Genomic DNA, 20,411 nt, shown 5'->3' with positions numbered 1-20,411 from the left:
ATTGACGTCTAAGTAATAAAGTTTACGAGTTTGTAGTAAACGGCTCAAATATAGATATTTTATGTCTTTCATTTTGTAAATGCCTTGGGCTCATACATAAGGGATTCTATAGACTCTAACCCTCTAACAAATAAACCTGGAATAGCGGTGGAATAGTTATACTCTGTTTTGTCTTTCTCTGTCATCAGTAATTTGACGTTTGAAGAATTTTATTTACAGGTTTATTTGTTACAATAGAGGGTTAGTGACTATGCGATACAAAACTTAAACCAAATTACAGTGAAAACCTCATTAAATTCCACTAAGAATATAAATTGACAGGCCGCTATGCGAATACACTGACAAACTTAAAATAGCAATGAAATACCTACCGAATATAAATTAAAAAAAATAGAAAAAATTGCATATTGTTTTTATTTATTTCATCATCATCATCATGATCAACCCATCGCCGGCTCACTACAGAGCACGGATCTCCTCTCAGAGTGAGAAGTTCACACACCTTTGAGAACATTATGGAGAACTCTCAGGCATGCAGGTTTCCTTACGATGTTTTCCTTCACCGTTAAAGCAAGTGACATTTAATTACTTAAAACGCACAAACTCCGAAAAGTTAGAGGTGCGTGCCCGGGATCGAACCCCCGACCTCCGATTAGAAGGCAGACGTCCTAACAGCTAGTCTATCACAGCAGATTATTAAAACAAGTAGGTAACTCAAGTAAGATTAATTTAATTTTCAATGTAAACAAAAAGTATTTAGGAAAATAATTACAGCTGCTATAAGTCGGTAGGATACGTTGAATATTCAGTAGGTAACTGGCAATAGTAATATTAGAAAAAGAGCTAGTCCGTACCAGACCTTCCTAATTTTATAAAAGCTAAAAGTTTTTCAGCGTATTGTCCCCAACACTGGAAGGAACGTTTGCTTACATCATGGTGGCTTTGGGAGATAACAGGTAATGAAGATGTAAAAAATCTTACGGCAAAGTATAAAGTCTAATTTAATAAAGAAACCCTTAAACGTTAATAATTTATGATAATTAGGTGTCTGGCAAAGGGTTGCCACCATACTAAGTGTCTGGCAATGCATGACGTGATTTCTAATACTCTTTATTCTGAAAAAAATAAAAAAAAATTTGACTTTATACTTTGATGTAAGATTTTTACACCTTTATTACGTGTTATCTCCCAAAGCCACCATAATCCAAACTTCATAGTCACCGATCGTTCCTCCCTGTGTTGGGGACAACACGCAGAGAAACTTTCAGCTTGTATAAATAAGGAAGGTTTGGCACGCGCTGGCCATATAGAAGAAGAAGTGTAGTACCTAAGTAATTTTGCTGAAATATTCTAGCAACGTTTCATAAAAAGCTGTACTAAGTAACCTAACGAGTTATGTGCACATTACACTTGCTAACACAGAACACGATGCGGCTTAACTTTTATTAATTGCTCCCAAGCGTTATAATTTTTAAAGACGCTACGTTAGTTAGTAACCACAAAGGAGTTGAAAACTTTTTACTTCGTAATAAACTTCATTATCATGGCGGAATACTAAAATGCATCCTGCCAAACCTTAGAGTCTATATTAACCTCAGATTGAACCAACAATTTTTACTTTAGCTTTCTACCGTTCTGTTCAACCGATTTTGATGAAATTCGGTAGGTAAAGAGTTAGCATACATCCCGGGGACGGACATATTATGCTACTTTTTATCCCGGAAAATTAAAGAGTTCTCACGGGATTAAAAACAATCTAAATTCATCTAGTTACATGATTATTTACTTCTATACGTTTCCAATATATTTATGTAAATATCTCTATACGTTTCGTAGCGAACCGCTACGATTTGTCGTAGCACGCTCGCCACAAACGCCAACTTTAAAGGAAAGTATGTTGATTAATTATCAGAGCTACCCGAAGGGTGCCAGCAGGACCCTATTACTAAGCCTCCGTTGCCCATTCGTCTGTCCATTCTTTAACATAGTTGTGAGTCTATCAGTGGGCTGTATCTCATGAACCATAATAGGTAGAGGGATGAAATTTTCATAAAATGTATATCTATTGTTGCCATTACAACAAAATAAAATCAAAATAGCTGCCATGTAAATTAAAAAAAAACATGTACGGTGGTACGGAATCCTTCGTGTGCGAGCCCGACTGGTACTTGACCGTTTTTTTTTTAATATCAGTAAAACTACGGCTATAATTTTACGCATAAAAAGCTCCGACTGAAGCAGATGAGCTAGAACATACAAGAATCTATCAAGTGGGGCGGCGATGCGTTATAATACTATTTTACGAAACAGATGTTTCCTATTTCCTTTTCTGTGTGAGTTACAGCGGCAACAGTATAATAATCAGTCATCATCATCATCAACCGATAGACGTCCACTGCTGGACATAGGTTTCTTGTAGGGACTTCCACACGCCCCGGTCTTGCACCGTCTGAATCCAGCGGCTCCCTGCGACTCGTCTGATGTCGTCCATCTGAGGGCATCTGATGGTAACAGCTAGATACGTAAGTCGTTCAACGATTAAGAAAATCGATGACATTATATTATGTGGGAACAGCTAGAGACGATAGTCGTCCAACGATAAATAAACTGTTACGACATAGTGGAAACGTGGTATGTGTGTCGTGTGGCGTTGGGTGAGGTGGCGTGTCGCAAATATGTTTCTACCATTACTATTATTATATAAACTACCCGCAGTAATTATTTACACTCGGTTCGTTATACGCGGGGATATTAAACAAAGTTTCATAGTTTGCCGTACAAAGGATTTTATGAAGCATCATTTCGCTAATAGGGATTCTGCTGGTGATTTATGCGACGCCGTGCTTCTTGTGTGTCACTGTGCTTTGTGTTGTCCGGAACAAAGGAATTACCCTAGGGCTTAGTGTTTATTCAATAGTGCCTGAAACCATTTGTCAGTCTTTTCCTTTGACAGCATCTTTTCAGTTTTTAGACAAATAAAGTATGAGAAATTCAACTTTAGAAGCGATAGTAATAGATTGTATTGTGTACCTTGACTTACTATCTGTATCTGTTTGGTTTTTACAAGCTTTGTTATCTCTTGTATGATGGTACGGAAACCTTCGTGTGCGAGTTGACCGGTTTTTTAAACCTAAAAAATCCCCCGTCATCATTACACTAACATAAACAACACTTCAGCTATTTGTAGGTCCGGGACTGCTCCAGAATAATCCTCTATTGATCTCTATCATTTGCGCTCGTTTTTCAACTTCTTATATCTACCAATGAGTCTATCTAAGGTGTTTTTGGCCGATCAACTCTTCGCGCCTATTTGGGTAGCATCTACTTTAATATAGAATTAATTTTCACTGCCGAAATTAACAGTTTCAATATTAATTTCAGTGCACCACAACAAAACCGGAATTTGGTAAGTTTGTATAATGCATTGCAGCTAGACACTAAAGTTCACATAGTGAACGCTGTAGACCGCTTCATAATAATAGTAAAAGCAACAGACACTGCACGCAAATAAAAATATTGGATTCCTACAAAATAGATGAAACGAGACACAATGCTTTTGCAAAGAGTGCATCTTTTGATTGATGAAGGTAAATGGCTTGCGGCAAGATTTCTTTTCACTGACTCCAGATCACGTGACTTTGAGTCAAAGTAGTCTGAAACCTAAATAGCTTAGGAGCGGACTGAAATCCGAAAGATCGGCAATTCAAACCCCACCCGTTGCATTATTGTAGCACCTACTTTTTGCACAAGCTTTACGCTTAGTTGGAGGGGAAAAGGGAATGTTAGTCATCTAAATATATAAAAGGAAAAGGTGACTGACTGACTGACTGACTGATCTATCAAAGCACAGCTCAAACTACTGGACGGATCGGGCTGAAATTTGGCATCCAGGTAGCTAATATGACGTAGGCATCCGCTAAGAAAGGATTTTTGAAAATTCAACCCCTAAGGGGGTGAAATAGGGGTTTGAAATTTGTGTAGTCCACGCGGACGAAGTCGCGAGCATAAGCTAGTGATTAATATGGCTAATAGTCTTTTAAAAAGTAAAGTAGGAATAGATATCTACTAAGGTAAATCTTAAGATTTGGAACGCAAGTCTTGAAAAATGATAGAATTCCAAATGAAAAGATAGTATACCTAGTTCCTAAGTAAGTAAGCGCTTTTAAGTGCACGAACGGCATTCCGAACCAGTGGTAAATTAAAATATTTGACGATTCAATAGCACTTGTAAAAGTTTTAATTGAATAAAAATAAATTCTACTAGCTTATGCTCGCGACTTCGTCTGTGTGGACTACACAAATTTCAACCCCCTTTAGGGGTTGAATTTTGAAAAATCCTGTCTTAGCGGATGCCTACGTCATAGTAGCTAATCTGCATGCTAAATTTCAGTCCGATGCGTCCAGTAGTTTGAGCTGTGCGTTGATAGATCAGTCAGTCAGTCACCTTTTCGTTTTATATATATAGAAGATAGATTATATTCTATTCTGTTTTTGTTTTGGGCGCTGCAAAATATAAAAATGAATACTTAGGTAACTAAAATTGGTGCGTATAGGAGATTCATTTGCCTTAAGTAGGTAATTGTATAAGGTCGTCCGTCCATTCAAATCACGTGCAGTTTTACCCAACTTTGATATTAGGACTAGGTAGTAGGTATTAAAGTTTGCTTTACTTTAATTTATTTCCGACCTCCTTGGTACCTCGTCCTCCTTTTACTTAAAACTTTCAGGTATAAATATTATGTAGGTACCTAAAAGTTTCAAGTAAATTATTGTAACCATCCCAATCTGCGGTAGACCTGGCTTAATACCTAATCACAGAAGAATAAAAAAATATACAATATCTGTCACCGGCTGTACTCACGTATTTAGTCGACGTTAGCCCGACTAGTTTCGAACCCATCCGGGGTCCTCTTTCAAGGGAGTCAGTTCGCGCACGCGTCACGGTTGAGTCTCAACCGGATGGGTTCGAAATTAGTCGGGCAAACGTCGACTAAATACGCGAGTACAGCCGGTGACAGATATTGTATATAATGGAAATCACTCACGATACACTCACTCACAAACGCTAAAACAAAATAATAGTTACTCAAGTGATTTTCAGAAACTTTCTATACGAGTATATGTATATACCTACCGAATTTAATCAACATCGGTACCTATTTTCGTTTGTGAATTTCAATAGTACAGAGTAAACATCGATGATAGGTACGAGTCCAATTATCCTCACGCTACCAGTTGAAGCTTACAACGTATTTGTATGCGAAGCGAAAATTTGCAATTACAAACGAAGAACGACAATTTTATTGGACTCGATTGGCTGCTGAATTAAATACTTTCGCAGGCTTATTAAAACGATCGGTAACAGTCACAAAGAAAAGACTAGAGGGGCTGGGGTTTCCAAATTAAAAATATTTTTTAATTTTGTCTAATTAAAAATGCAAATCTTCGTTGTTCCCCTTTCATCTTGTCCGCCAATTAAATCCAGATTCACGAGGTCCCTTAAATTTGCCCGACCCTTATCCAACTACCTTTACGGAGGAAGGGTGGAAACTTGTAAAAACGGTTTGGCAGCTTTGTAATCGGCAAAATTGTAAAACAGAGCAGTGGTCAGAGTTAGGTACAAAATTCTAATTGATGTTCGCATGGAACTGGGAATCCGCTTAGCTTTTTACTGTGGATGTTAAATTAATTTTGTTTAGAAAACGAATTCGACTTCTGTCTTATATTTTCTTCAACTTTCATTCTTCGACCATTAGATGTAATTAGATGTAATTTAATGTATTTTATATTATAAAAGGAAAAGTGACCTAACTGATTATTACATATTACATATTATACCATGGCAAGTAGGTAATTATATCAGAAGAACTACCAAAACGATCTTAGTGGGATACTAAGTTCAACGATTAGTTTAGTAGGTACATACAGTACGTACGCGGCAGTAAATGTATTTAAGAAAAAATCGCCTAGTTCATATCGTGCGAATCGGTATGAAAGTTACTGTTGCTTTGTATAAAAAACAGTCATTAGAGTTTTAAATATTCTGTTACAAATCTATCTATAGACAAATAAAGATGATAGTAAAGTTACGTACATATGCCTTTCCAATCGAACGAAAATTGGTTTTGGCAAAGCAACTAAGAGTGTTTTCATTAAAGCAATTTCTTCTATTCGCTTGGCTAACATTGAGTGACAAATTGACAAGGGTCGCCCCATGTCGCCCACTATCAAGGTTGGTTATCTACTACATTGCTTGTACACCATGCCCTAGTGTCATTTTCAAGTTAGCCTGCTGCGCGATTGCGGTCGAATGACAGTTACAATCACACAATCACATCTGATTGGTTGATGCTCGCTCACTATTGGCTACAATGCATTGTTGCACCAAGAATGGCACAAATTCAGCCAATTGAGATTGTAATAATGATTGAGGCAGGTTTTTCGCCCAACTGATAGATTAGGGGGTAACAACAAATTTGGTAACGATCACTCGTTTTTCAGGCGCCATAAATTCTTATAGCAACAACCACTCAGCGCAGGCAGAGTAGCATATTTGGCTTCATAGAGTTCCCTCTAACCTTTGAACCCAACAAAATCCATATCCATGATGGTTACCAAATTTATTGTGACTCGCTGGTCAATGAGTTTAGCTAACTGAACACGAGTATTTAGGTAGCTTTTGGTATCCACGGCACAATCCTACGTAGACACTGATAGGTAAGTACATGGGTTTTAATAAATCTGCCATAAACTTACTAGCTAATGGCCTAGGGTGAGATCTATAGAGCGCACTTTGACCTTACTCGGACTTAAGATGGAGTTAAAACGAGACAGATTTATGTGAGAGATATACACCTGTCTCGTTTTAACTCTGTCTTAAGTTTAAGCAAAGTCAGAGTGCACTCTATAGATCTCACCCTTAGATCCGTTATTAGAAATATGTACCCTCATCTGTTATTAATTAATTGTTTTGAAATTTCCATAGAATATATTGTATTTCTACTGCCGCTATAACAAAATCCTACTTCCTACTAATATTATAAATGTGAAAGTGTGGATGTTTGGATGCTTGTTACTCAATCACGCAAAAACTACTGGACGGATTTGGCTGAAATTTGGAATAGAGATAGATTATACCCTGGATTAACACATAGGCTACTTTTTATCCCGGAAAATCAAAGAGTTCCCGCGGGATTTTGAAAAACGTAAATCCACGCGGACGAAGTCGCGGGCATCAGCTAGTACAAATTAAAAATAAAAATTTCAAAATGACGTCATGAGAAATTTAAAAAATTAAAGTGTTTGTCTTGTGTGCGAGTCCGACTCGCACTTGACCGATTTTTGCAAGTTATGTACACAAATTATCGTAAGTACATCAAAAAAGCTAATCACGCTTGATACGTTCATCACAACCCTGTCTATCTGTAGATATCTAGACTAGAGGGCACGGCAGCTGAGCGCGGGCCGTGCTCAGTGTTCCAAGCCAGTGGTTCATCATCACTCGCGGCGAATACCCAGTATTGCATGATCGCTCCATTACAATCTTTTTCCCAAGTATATCAGATTTTGCCTTATTGCCTTAGTCGGGTTCGTGGTTTCGTACGTGTAGTGTCTGTGTTGTGAACGTTTTTGTGCCCAAAGTGGGGTAGTTTTGACAAGAATGCTAGCGTTCAGTGTGCATAATGTATAGTTGAATATGAAGCAGCCTTTTAAAGACGTATTTACAGTACGCGATTGAAAATAATGTACATCCACCTTTAGAATGAGATTTCGTCTTTGTAGAGCGTTGTCTCTGACACTCATACCTATGTGACGTTTTGTCGGTCTCAACTACAGAGACGATGCTCTACATAACCGCCATCTCTTTCTAAAGGTCGATGTACATTATTTTCTGCCGCGTACTGTAGTTCAATGTAGGGTTCCGTGCCCGAAGGGTACCAATAAAAACCCTTTTGCTAAGACTCCGCTGTCCGTCCGTCTATCCGTCTGTCTGTCAATGGACTGTATCTCGTGAGCCATAATAGATAGAGACCTGAAATTTTCAGAGTGTGTGTTTCTTTTGCTGCTATAACAGCAAATAATAAAAAAATCAAAATTGCCACCGTAAAAAAAGTAAAAGTGTTATTTTTTGTAGGATGGTACCGAACCCGTCCAGTGCGAGTCCAACTCGCACATGACAATTTTTTCTCAATAGAATAATCTTAATCTCCCACTCAGCCAATAAAGAATGTTTGTAATAGTGGATATAAATGTTGGCTTTTTGATAAAATATATAAATATAGACCAAATTCAGAACAGGTATCTATAGAAAAGGTTTTTTTTTTTTTTTTTCTTTTATTCAGATACAAGTTAGCCCTTGACTGCAATCTCACCTGGTGGTAAGTGATGATGCAGTCTAAGATGATAGCGGGCTAACCTGGAAGGGGTATGGCAGTTTTTATTAAACCCATACCCCTTTGGTTTCTACACGGCATCGTACCGGAACGCTAAATCGCTTGGCGGCACGGCTTTGCCGGTAGGGTGGTAACTAGCCACGGCCGAAGCCTCCCACCAGACTAGACCAGAAATTTAGAAATTATAAAATTCCAAACCCCTGCCAGGTTTATAATTATATGGGTAAAATTTAAAAGATAGCATCATTTAGGCCTAATGTATACTATTTTAGCCTGATTAGTACAGTATGCCCCACACCTACACTAAAACAATTTGCTTCATTTCTGTAAAAGTTATTTTTTTTTAAATGTAGTATTAATAATAAATGTGCTTTCTTTGTTTAACATATAGAACTAAAATAAGTTATCTGACTATACTAAAGTCTATCTAAATATATAAAAGGAAAAGGTGACTGACTGACTGACTGATCTGATCTATCAACACACAGCTTAAACCACTAGACAGATCGGGCTGAAATTTGGCATGCAGATAGCTGTTATGACATAGGCATCCGCTAAGAAAGGGTTTTTGAAAATTCTACCCCTAAGGGGGTGAAATAGGGGTTTGAAATTTGTGTAGTCCACGAGGACGAAGTCGCGAGCACAAGCTAGTATTATAAAACAGGCAAGTCGCAGGGAGACGATGGTTTCAGGGGGCGCAAGACCTTGCAGCACTCCAGCAGTGGACGATTATCGGTTGTTGATGATGATGATATGATACAACTAAAATTAAGCATAAAGATTAAGTAATAAGCATTTATTAGGTTTAAATAGGTTGTCTAATAGGTATCAGTTTTTCAGCTGGTAATAGTTTAATTATACAGTCAGTACAAAAGTCTGTCCCAGCATTATCTGTCCACCTTGCACCAAGAAAGCCTGTCTTTTGACAACCTACGCACATAGTCTTTGTCTGATACACTGGCAGTGCCTCATCCAACAACCTCTGCTCCTTAGCTGCTTTTAACAGTTCTAACATGGACTTGTTCCCAGACTTTATATCTAGTGATGTTTCATCCTGGGTCTCACTGCTGTCATAGGGGTCCTCCATTTTGACTGGGACATGAAGCTGGGGAAAGAATGTAGATTTCTTAAAGAAGAATGATCTGGTTTTGTCCTTGCCTACCCGCTTTGGTGCTCGTCCGGGTATAGGCAAGCCGGCTTTGGCTAACTTCGCGAAATACTTTTGTATTCTGCTCATTACTTGTACAGGAGTTCTTGTACCAAGGGCGTTGGCTATCTTTTTATACCTCTTGGCTTCTACAAGCTCTTCAGGATATATTTCCAGCAACTCCTCCAGCCGTTTCTGCTCTTCACATGACCACAGTTGGTTGAATGTTTCCGGCTTACTATCTGTGAATATTCGTCCCCTAACTTTTGTGGCAGATTCCAGTTCTTCTTTCGTTGGCTTATAGTCATTCTCAATGTCTGTGTCAATGCCGTATGAACTCCAGTCAATTACTGGTACATCCTCTATCTTCTGGTGAGGTGGGAAGTTAACTTTGCCAGATTGTAAGCCTTGAACAAATCCTACTGGATCTTCTAAAGCTTTGTTCTGCGTCTCGCACAAATCCTCAATGTCATGAAGAGCATTTATTTTCTGAGCTTCTAATTGTATAATGTATTTTAATAACTCACTGTAATCCTTGTTTCCTCTTATTGCTAAGTGATCTGTTTCAAATGCAAATTCACCATCATAGTCAGGCGTCTCCTCCGAGGCTTCCATGTCTGGAGAGTATAAAATTCAAATGTACATGTATAAAATTTGCTGTACATAGACAGAAAACAATAACTGACTAAAAGACAACACAACCTAAGCCAGTGGATGTAGAAATTCAAAGAACCTACTTACTTACTGAGTAAGGATTTTGAGATATTTAATCTATCAGCAGTATCTTTCAAAGGCCGAAATTCACACAAACAAAGCACAAACAAACTGACTCACATAATATCAACGTATAGCTACTACTAACTCTAAAAACTTGAGATTTACCTAATTTTTTCGTTCTTTATAATTTAATGTTTTCTTTATAATTTAGAGACAAGTGAAGCCAGAGCAGGTCAGCTATCAAATAGCAAAATTGTAGTAAATGATGTCCGGTTTCAAAATAACTGGCAGTCCAAAGAAACTGAGTGTAAAAATAAAGAATAAGTTGAACAGTGTACAACACAAAAAATGCAAACCTGAATACAGGAGTACTTCGTTGGAGGGCTGGTGTAGCCGGTGAGTATTGTAATTGAATTCTTAGAGTTTCTGGTTTTGCATTTTAGTTATGTAACTATTTAAACGTTTGCTTCATTATTTCACAAAATCACAACTTCGAACCATGTTCGAACCATACAACAAAATAAAAACAAATCCCAAATCAATAGGTACCTAATTGTCAATGTCAAACATTGGACGTCAAAGTCGTCGGTCGTCGCTTATATTAGTACCTATATTATCTATGGTCGTCGCTGTTCCAATACCTACCAAAAATGTGTTTTCACTTGTGTTTTATTTTCACTTGATTTCACTATTTAATAATTTGTTGTAATACATGATTATTATTGTATTATGTTACTGTACTTGTTTTTAATAATTATTTATTTAAAATGTACTCAGAATGTGGCGTAGCAAAATTTTACTGAGTAGCGCCATCTACCAGTACGAGCAGAAACAGCCTTGAAATTTGTAAAGAAGTTTCTGTAACCACCGACAGGTAGAATTTATCACACTACAAACAACGCCCTCTATTGTAGGCACTCTTTCGACTATTGTGCAATAGATGTCACTACTATTCGCTTTTCCTAACCAGCTATTTAATTTTTAAGGTTCCGTAGCCGAGGGTGCCAACGTGACCCTATTACTATGCCTCTGCTGTCCGTCTGTCTGTCAGCGGGCTGTATATCTCATGAACCGTAATAGGAATTAGAGAGTTGAAATTTTTACACTACCTACCTATAGAATTCCATTTTTAAAATCTAGGTAGGTAGGTACTTAGTGTGAAAATGTCAACTAGATTTAGACTAGACTTTTGAAGTTTCAAACAATATAATGCTTTTGAATCTTCAAATGAACTGCATGCACTGGTTCGGAATGCTCTTCGAAATAAAGAACCAGTAAGAAACTCGGAAGTTGCTCTTTTCGTGTATAACTGCCTACCTACCTAATTGCAGTCCGTGCTGTATTTACCTACTTAGTATTATAAAACAGGTCTGAAATGGCTTTCTGATGGGTAATACATGTACTTACTACTTACCTACTAGACAAAAATACAAACGGAACAAACACGAAATTCAAATAGGTAGGTAGATAGGTAATGAGAGTTGAGAACTTTCTAAAAACTTTCCTGACAAAGTTGGACAAATGCCAATGTCTTCCCTACGCTTTGTCAAGTCTATTATTATGCAAAAGTTACAAACATAAAACGGGTTTCAACTTTCAACCGGAATGAAAGTTAGGATCAAGTTTTTCATTTTGAAAACGTTCGAATTTCAAAATAATTGAGCCGGAAGTTCCGTTTTAGAACATCATATTTTCTCAAGTGAAGTGAGTGCCAATTTTTAATTGAACTAGCTTATGCTTGCGACTTCGTCCGCGTGAACTACACATACTTCAGAAACGGTATTCATCAATTTTTTACTAGGGTTCTACAACACCGGATTGTTTTATCTGTTGAACATAATATTTTAGCTTTCACTAGATTTCTTTAGGTTGGAAGACCTATTCGACACAAGGTACGGGGCAGACCACCCTCTCCGTTCTACCCATGATTTCAATTTTGGATTTCAGATAGACACAGATGTTCTATTTCACGAAAACGTTTAGCTATGTTTGCTTGAGTGCACACGTACGTTAGCTATAATAAGAGAGTAAAAGTTAAACATGGGAAGAATCTACTCTGCAAAAAGACAAGGAATAAGTAAATCAAATATCGCTATTGAATACGTCGACAATTTGAAAAGCAATATATATTGAAATAGCCAATAAAGCTCCATAAATATAAATACATGGGGAGATGATTCGGATTTCGGATGCTGTCTTTTATTACATCCTCATTTCCATACGTATTGCAGTCCTACAAATAATATCAGTGGAAAACATAGAGCTTTCCTTTGATGGCTGTGTCTTTGGCTGTCAGGAAAATGTTATATTATGGGCCAATTTTTCAATAGTCAAAGAACTTTTATCTGAAGAATAAAGAGGTTTTGACGGGTTTGCTTCGGAAATCTTTCTTCATCAATCATCAGTTGGACCCACTAGTCGCCCGGCAACTCCGTAGACGGCGATCTTTAGAATCTGTAAATTATATTATACTAGCAACCCGCATGGGTGCAATGTAGATACTAATGTGGTGTCAGTGAGGAGATTATAGGCGCTGCGGCACAGCCTAGCCGCCTCTAATCTCCTGAATTATGGGCTGAAATTCGGCATGCAGATTGCAGATGGCTATTATGACTTAGGCATCCGCTAAGAAAGGATCTTTGAAAATTCAACCCCTAAGGGGGTGAAATAGGAGTTTGAAATTTGTGTAGTCCACGCGGACGAAGTCGCGAGCATAAGCTAGTTTACTAAGAAATCGAATTATATTAAGAAATCGAATCTCTACATAACTATTTCACGATGTATCGCGGTTAGCGTGTGGTTGTCTGATGTCTCGTGTTACGTTGGTGGCCGCTTCCTGTGTACAAAAGCACGTTGCACAAGTAGGTAAATTAACGCTCAGGGGCTTTGTTAATAGAGAGAGCCCGGAAGGGCCCGACCTTAGTTATTTTTAAAAGCTGAAAGTTTCCCTGCGTACTGTCCCAAACATAGGATCGGCGACTATGAAGTTTGGATCGTGGCTTTGGGAGATAACAAAACAAGTAACAAAGGTGTAAAATTTCTTACGTCAAAGTATAAAGAATATTTTCTTCGGAATCGTATTAGAAATCACGTCATACAATGCACTTATATCGTGGTAGCCCCCTGCCGGACAGCCTTAATTTTATGTCACACCATTGTTACGTGTTATCTCCCAAAGACACCATGATCCAAACTTCATAGTCGCTGATCGTTCCTCCCTTTGTTGAAGACAATACGCATAGAAAATTTCAGCTTTTATAAAATAAAACTCTAAAATAAAACGGGCGCTTGTTAGTACAAAATGAAGAGCCTTGTGGATTTGAACAAAGAAAATTGGATACCTATATCTAGTAAGATAATCATCTTTTTTATTAATTTCATTAAGTTTTCAATATGAATAAAATATGTACCAACTCCTACGTAACTTTTTTACTTGGAGGAAATTCGCTCAACATCGGGAAGATTGGCGTGCACATGAAAAGGCCCATGTCCAACAATGGATAAAAGGCCGATAAAGAAAAGAGCTTATTCATACTAAGTATTACTAATTGTGAAACATAAAAGAACATAAAATCAACATGACTTGCAAAGCAATTCGCAAGAAAAGGGAGGGCTTAACGCCAGTCCCCAGCGAGAACGAGATTCATCGTGAGCTACAAATGAAATACGTGACTCCTCAGCCGTCATACGACGCCATTTCAGGATTTAGCGTCTCGTAAATAGCAGGTATTACAGAATTGTCAAGTAAATGTGTTGAATTCTAAATCATATCCAGTCTTCAAATGACATTAAACTTTAATTGATTTTTTAGGGTTCCGTACCGAAAGTGTGCCGACGGGACCCTATTATACTAAGCCTCCGCTATCCGTCAGTTCGTCCGTCCGTAAGTCTGTCAGCGGGCTGTCTCGCGAACCGTAATAGGTAGAGAGTTGAATTTTTCGCAGCATGTGTAGCGGAGGATCGGAGGTAGGACTTTGCCCAGACGTGGGACAGTGCAGGTTGATTAAGATAAGAAAAGATGTACGAAGCTTTTGCGGTTATAACGACAAGTAATAAAAAATTCAAATTGGCCACCATGAAAATTTAATTAAAAAAGTGTTATTTATTCTACGGTGGTACAGATTAACAGAACCCTTTGTGTGTGAGTCCGACTCGCGCTTGACCGATTTTTTAATTTGCACTTGCTTTTGAATCTGCATCAAAAAGTAGTTGTTAGTCGGGGATCCTCCGACTAACGCTCAGCGTGGTAGACTATGGCCAACCCCTTCTCACTCTGAGAGGAGACCCGTGCTCTCCATTGAGCCGGCAATGGTTTGATCATGATGATGATGATGATATTAATCACACACGATATTTTGAACGCTAAAATAAAAAATAAATATTCTCAGGACGAAAACACTAATTTCATAGTGTGTTACCTAGTTCAGTTTAAGTGATATGTTAAACGGTTAATCGATAAACGTAGGCTAAGTCGATGCCCTCTTTATAGCGAAGGTTAGTGCCAAAACCATTTCTCGAAAAGCACAGTTAAGTAGGTACCATCTGATAGGGTAAATTAATGAGCTTTTACAAACTATCTATTAGTACACGCCAAGATAATATAAGATAAGGCAAGTAGGTAGGTACATACGTATGTCATTAATCTTTTTCGACCCAAGGGTATTTTAAACTGGATTCATTTTAAATCTTCATTAATAGCTCTATCTAGTTAATATTAAATATTAGCGGATACCCAGTGTGTGCTACTACCATATCTTAAAACAATTGCGTAATGCATAGGTATTTTTATTGGTCGAAAACCATTTTCGCATTATTGCCTTTCTAATGAAACCGGTTTGGGCTACATCGGTTGAGTAGTAGAAACAATTATGTATTTTATTTATAGAGATTAAATTGTAAAGTAGGCAGATATTTTACACCGGTCGGTAGGTGCAGCAGCGAAACTGGAAAATGAAAAGCCAAGTAATTATTTCAAAATTGAAACATTGTGATTTTTATTTACAAGATTAATCCATTTTCATACTTACTTATGTTATAAATACAAAAGTGTGTTTGTACTAACAAGGTATGCTGGTTGCCCTTCAAGCTGTAAAGAAGCTCGATCGAGAAGAAGATCGATGTGATTTTTAGCATGAACTAGCTGACACGCCCCGGCTTCGCTCGGGTGGAGCTTAGAAAATTGAGGGGGAGGTTGAATTAAATTTTTCTCCATAGAAGAACCATCCTCGTACTTCAAGAAATATTATAAAAGAAGAATTAGCGAAATCGGTTCAGCAGTTCTCGAGATTTGCGATGAGCAACACATTTAGTGATTCATTTTTATATTATAGAGAAGAAGATATGTATAGGCGAATACATAGTCAAAGACCTGGAGAGTGCCATATAGGCTACTTTTTTCGCGGAAAATCAAATAAATATAGACTTCCTACGGGATTTTTCAATAATATGAATCCATGCAGGCATCATCTAGTTAGATAACTATGAATATCACGTACCTAATATAAAACATACGTAGGTACGACTAATCTACGGAACACTGCGTACATAATATTAATAAACAATTTACTAGGTGAAAAAAAATAGTAAATAGGTAATGGCCCTAACCCCTAAGCCAATAGCGTCGAGCTCAACAACTGATAGTTACTTTATATTCTAATCAAGCTCTCAATTGGGTGCGAGCTGGGCTGTATATTCATTAGAATCACAGTTAAATTTAGACGTGATTCGATGTTAAATCTACTTGATTATTGAATCAAAAGTCGTGTCTCTTAGAGATAGATGTAGCGATAGGTATACCTATCCTAAACGGTAACGCCAATTTCCTCATACTGTTATAAAAATAGACAATTCTATTAAATAAACTTAAATCTAAAGTAAAAGTAAAGAAAAACATTAAATTAAAAGTAAATTAAATCTAAAACCTCATCGAGACCACCGCAGCGAAGCATTACCACTTTGGATGGCTAAACTATTTCTTTGTCCAAGGTAGCTGCCAGATCTTGGGTCCCCGGTTGGCTCGATAACCCTTTTCGAAATTTCCTCAAAAAGAGCTCGAGCCCCCGGTCCCCACGACCCCAAGGTCTCCACACCAAAAGGTACGAATATGAAGCTCCCATCGAGGTTTTCAATATAAAGATTTTAATATTATATAGGCTGTATAATATGTATATTAGGTTGTAACACAAACAACTAAGCAAAAAAGGAGAGCAACTAGCCGAGGGTCGTGACCATACCATTAATCCCGTTGGGTTCAGTTTTCATGGGATAATATAAATGCGGTGGGTTTCCAGATCTTGACTACAACTTGACTAAAATAACGAGATTTTGAGTTTTAGAACATTATTCGATCAATTATTGGTCTGGGCTCTGAATTGGCCACTAGATGGTGTATTGCTACAAATTGTATGTTTTTATGATTTGAAAAGAGCAACTGCTAAGATTCTTGCCGGCTCTTCACAGTCTAAGCAGCATTCCAAACCGGCGCGGCGCGGTGGTAGAGACACGTAGCATTTGAGACACTATAATGCTCTTGTCCTGATATGAAATAAATAAATTTTGATTTTGATTTGATTAGGGTTAACGAAAAGGCCAACTTCGAACCTCCAAAGTCAGTCACCCATCCAGTTACCAACTTGGGTCAGCGTTGCTTAACAATCGTATTCGATTAATATGCTGTTTCACAATTCTAGGGCATAAATACTAGACAACTTTGTAAGTATGTAGGTATGTAAGTACTTACCAAATTACATACTTATCTGTGGTAAGTACCTAACTGAATTAGTCACTAAATAACTTCACAAGCTGTTCTAAGCAAGTTCTAAGTGAACTTATTTATTTACGGATACCGCATAGCGATAGGCCAACTCGCTCAGTCTACAGGTTGTGTTGTACTTACCTATATAGTACGCGACAGGTCGAGATGGCAATCGGGATGGGAACGCCTCGAACACCCGCACAGCCCCCGCGCTAACTCGGTGCGGGATAGCGCGGGTGACGTGCAAGCGTGCGGAACGTCGCCCCGCCTCACACACCGGTTGCCATCTCCACCTGTCGCAGTACGCGACCGTCCTACCTACGCGATACCTACTTAGCGTATTGATAAATAAGTAAACAATCTTGCCAGAAAATTATAGGGTTATTATTTGCTAACAAAGCATTACCTAACAATAGCTGATAGTTAGCTACGTTAATGACTAGGTGGTTTTTCTATCTAACAAGAGGCTCGACGCCGTCTATCATAGAAAGTTCAAAGAAGCGCGACATTGGCATAAAAATGTGCGCATAATAGAACCGTGTAGGGGCAGCTCATAGGGCTGTGTCAGAGGGTAACATGAGGTTAGGACTTGGGCGTCCGTAGCTTCAACGATACGGTCTCGGGGCTACGCGACGGTTCGGTTGTTTTTCAGTCGCGAAGTGGCACCCGTCTGAGTCGCATCTCGGCACCCAAATGCCAGCGCTCAAAAACGCGGGAACTTTTACTACACATAAACTCCAACACTCCACACAACTTCTTTATGTCTTTCCTTTTACAATCACTTGAAAACTTTTTTAATTTAACAGACACGTAAAAACCTGTGAGCATTTTCGCCTTCCGTTTAGTTTACGATCAAACGTGATGTAATGGCTTTGCCCTATATTCGACTACGATTGTTTCTGAGCGGTTAACCAAACTTAACTCGTTATCCAAGTGTCGCATATTATTATTATTGTCATATGAATGATCCTTTTAACTGCTGGTAAATGTGATTTTATGCGAGGTAGGTAAACGTTTTGTTTACGTTATAAAAATCAGTCTCTAATGGCAATTTTTGAACAACAAATGTATTGGTGAATGTGGTACAAATACAATTCAAGCAGTGGAATGTTACCAGAAGGATATTCACGAGGTCGGTAGCCCGTGTAATTTAGCTAAGTGCTTTTACTGCAAGATATTTGGACTGGAGTTCTGTACTTCAAGATGTTGTAAGACGATACGAACGATTCCAATTTTATGTTTTGATTTTATTAAGATGCAGCCTAAAAGTTCCATTGATACGATCCACGAGGACTCATTGATTATATAAACAATCAGGAACACTAGATCTTAGTTAAGTCGGAGTGTGGTTTAACACAAGAGGGTATCTGAGTAAACACAGTGGTAAAGTGGTACGGATGGTGTGCGATGGTGGCGCCATGCTGTGCCTGGAGTCGCTGATGACGCGGTGGCGGGAGCGCGGGGAGCGCGGCGAGCGGCGTGCGCGCTCCCGGAGCCTCTGCTCCTCAGCAGCCGACGGCAGCCTCTTGCAACTGCTGCACAGGAGAGCCAGTAGCGCTATGTAAGTTGATATCCTTAGTCGCAAGAAAAGAGAAGAAGAGTTCATAACTTCAGCATAATACGACTGTATTATCCTGCAATTAAAAGTCCTGAAAGTATCCTTATTTCTGCATCGTATTCCTCGTTAATAGGGGTAACCACTCCTTTCCATTAATCAACTGATTTGCGCTGCTGCTCAAACAAATTATTGTGGTCTTTAGAATTTACGCCATATTGATTACCTATTTCATTATTAGAAAACTAAAGAGCAAACTACATATTTTCATCAAAATCCTAGTAGTGACGTAATATAAGGTAATCCAGCGTCATCTAGTAAGATTTATGGAACATAGTAACCAGTTGAAGTATACTGGTTGATGCTATACCATCGGATCGAGAAACCTACTTGAGACTACATCCACAAGGCCGACGCTGGACCAGCGATGAATCAGCCATCAGGCAAAACTTTTGTCAGCCAAAAAACGTGATATTTCTGTACAAAGCCAGGCACAAGCTTCATGAATGCCAAATTTTTAAAGTCCTATGTCTAGAGTTTGACTATTGTCAAAATTATGATTTTGACTGCTATCTTTTTCGAAAATGAGGCCTTTTTCTAATAAAGTCTTTCGTGAACTCGTGTTCTCAGATACAAATTACGCAAGCGACTTTTTCATCGTCCCAGGAGCGTCATCTTTAAAGGGACTGAAAAAGAAAAAGAACCCGTCGTAAAATGCTACTTACGAGGACACGCCCGGACGAGAAGGTTCAGCATAGATGGCCTTACCCCTGATGACCTCGATAATCATAAAAGACCCCATGTGGTATGAATGATCATCTGTTCCCTCGTAAACCCAAAACTGCTAATTTTTTATAGGTGAAAAGTTCATATTTCAATGATTTTCGGGTTGTGCCACACATTGTCAGTTTATTTCAGGGCCTTTTCTACTTGATATCTTTTGGTTTTAGTGCTTAAGTATTAGAGGCGCTGGGATAACCAAATCCGTAGGTATAACTGGTAATCTGTGGCACAGCTTTCTACAAATAAACGTTTTTTCTTTCTTTCTTTTACCTATAGGCTTGATCATTGAGCTCCTGGTCCAAACATCTCTAGATACTGATGGATACTGCGGCTTACTCCCCACTTAAGCCATTAAGCTTGATCTGCGGATTGTACTATAATGTGAACTTAAAAATCTGTGTCCATCAGTGGAATTCATGGAATAAACATTGTGGAAAGAGCGCCACCACCCACGGCCCTACGCCTTCCTCATTCACCTACCTCACGCCATCTTTTTTTGTCCAGCTGGCTGGAGGTCGTGCTACACTGCATTTACCGGTATGGGGTCTCCAATCCAGAACACGATATCTGTCCCAATAGCTATCGGCTCTGCAACAGACATGGCCTGCCCATTGCCATTTCAGCTTGCTAATCCTCTAGGCTATGTCGATGTCGGTTACTTTGGTTTACCGATGGATTTCCGCGTTGCGAACTCTATCCCTCAAAGAGACACGAGAGGCACCCAAGATCATCCGCTAAATGGCCCGCAGAGCAATTTAAAAATTCACTACAAAGTTAATAAAAAATTGCTTAACACTCGAATTTTAAAGGAAGTTTGTCTATATAAGGTTCCATCGTTTTTTTGACTGCCTGATCTCAAAAAACGTTTCTAACTGGTATATACAAACATCAGTACCCTTATACGTATAAATACGAAAGTGTGTTTATTTGTTGGTTTGTTAGTTTTTCCTTCAATCACGTCGCAAGGGCGAGCAACGGATTGACGTGATTGTTTGCATGGTTACAGTCAAAGACCTGGAGAGTGACAGGCTACTTTTTATCCCGGAAAATTAACGAATTCCC

General features: G+C 38.5%; 2 protein-coding genes across 5 annotated transcripts in view; one reads left to right on the top strand and one right to left on the bottom strand.

Moving 5' to 3' along the window:
* The window catches only part of LOC117997286 (GTPase-activating Rap/Ran-GAP domain-like protein 3), a 188,934-nt gene that overhangs the window by 79,904 nt on the left and 88,619 nt on the right, over positions 1-20,411 (top strand). For 2 of the 4 annotated variants that reach the window (XM_069509919.1, XM_034985531.2), the window contains exon 1: positions 17,677-18,572. The exons of 1 other annotated variant lie outside the window; for it this stretch is intronic. In XM_069509919.1, the coding sequence (XP_069366020.1) occupies positions 18,409-18,572 (164 nt within the window). In that variant the 5' untranslated portion in view covers positions 17,677-18,408. Of the gene's footprint in view, positions 1-3,381; positions 3,407-17,676; positions 18,573-20,411 lie in introns of those variants that run through there. One more of the 4 variants, XM_069509920.1, reaches the window with a different exon arrangement.
* Positions 9,171-10,799, bottom strand: Atac1 (Ada2a-containing complex component 1). Its single transcript, XM_034985534.2, has 2 exons — positions 10,614-10,799; positions 9,171-10,157 (listed from the first exon to the last, which is right to left on the bottom strand). The coding sequence occupies exon 2, from the start codon at positions 10,153-10,155 to the stop codon at positions 9,199-9,201; it is 957 nt and encodes a 318-aa protein (XP_034841425.1). The 5' UTR covers positions 10,156-10,157; positions 10,614-10,799; the 3' UTR covers positions 9,171-9,198.

The sequence above is a fragment of the Maniola hyperantus genome, chromosome 4 (assembly GCF_902806685.2).
Source record: "Maniola hyperantus chromosome 4, iAphHyp1.2, whole genome shotgun sequence".
NCBI classification, from domain to species: domain Eukaryota; kingdom Metazoa; phylum Arthropoda; class Insecta; order Lepidoptera; family Nymphalidae; genus Maniola; species Maniola hyperantus.
Note: the sequence above shows the minus strand (reverse complement) of the source record. Positions and strands in the feature narration are given on the sequence as shown.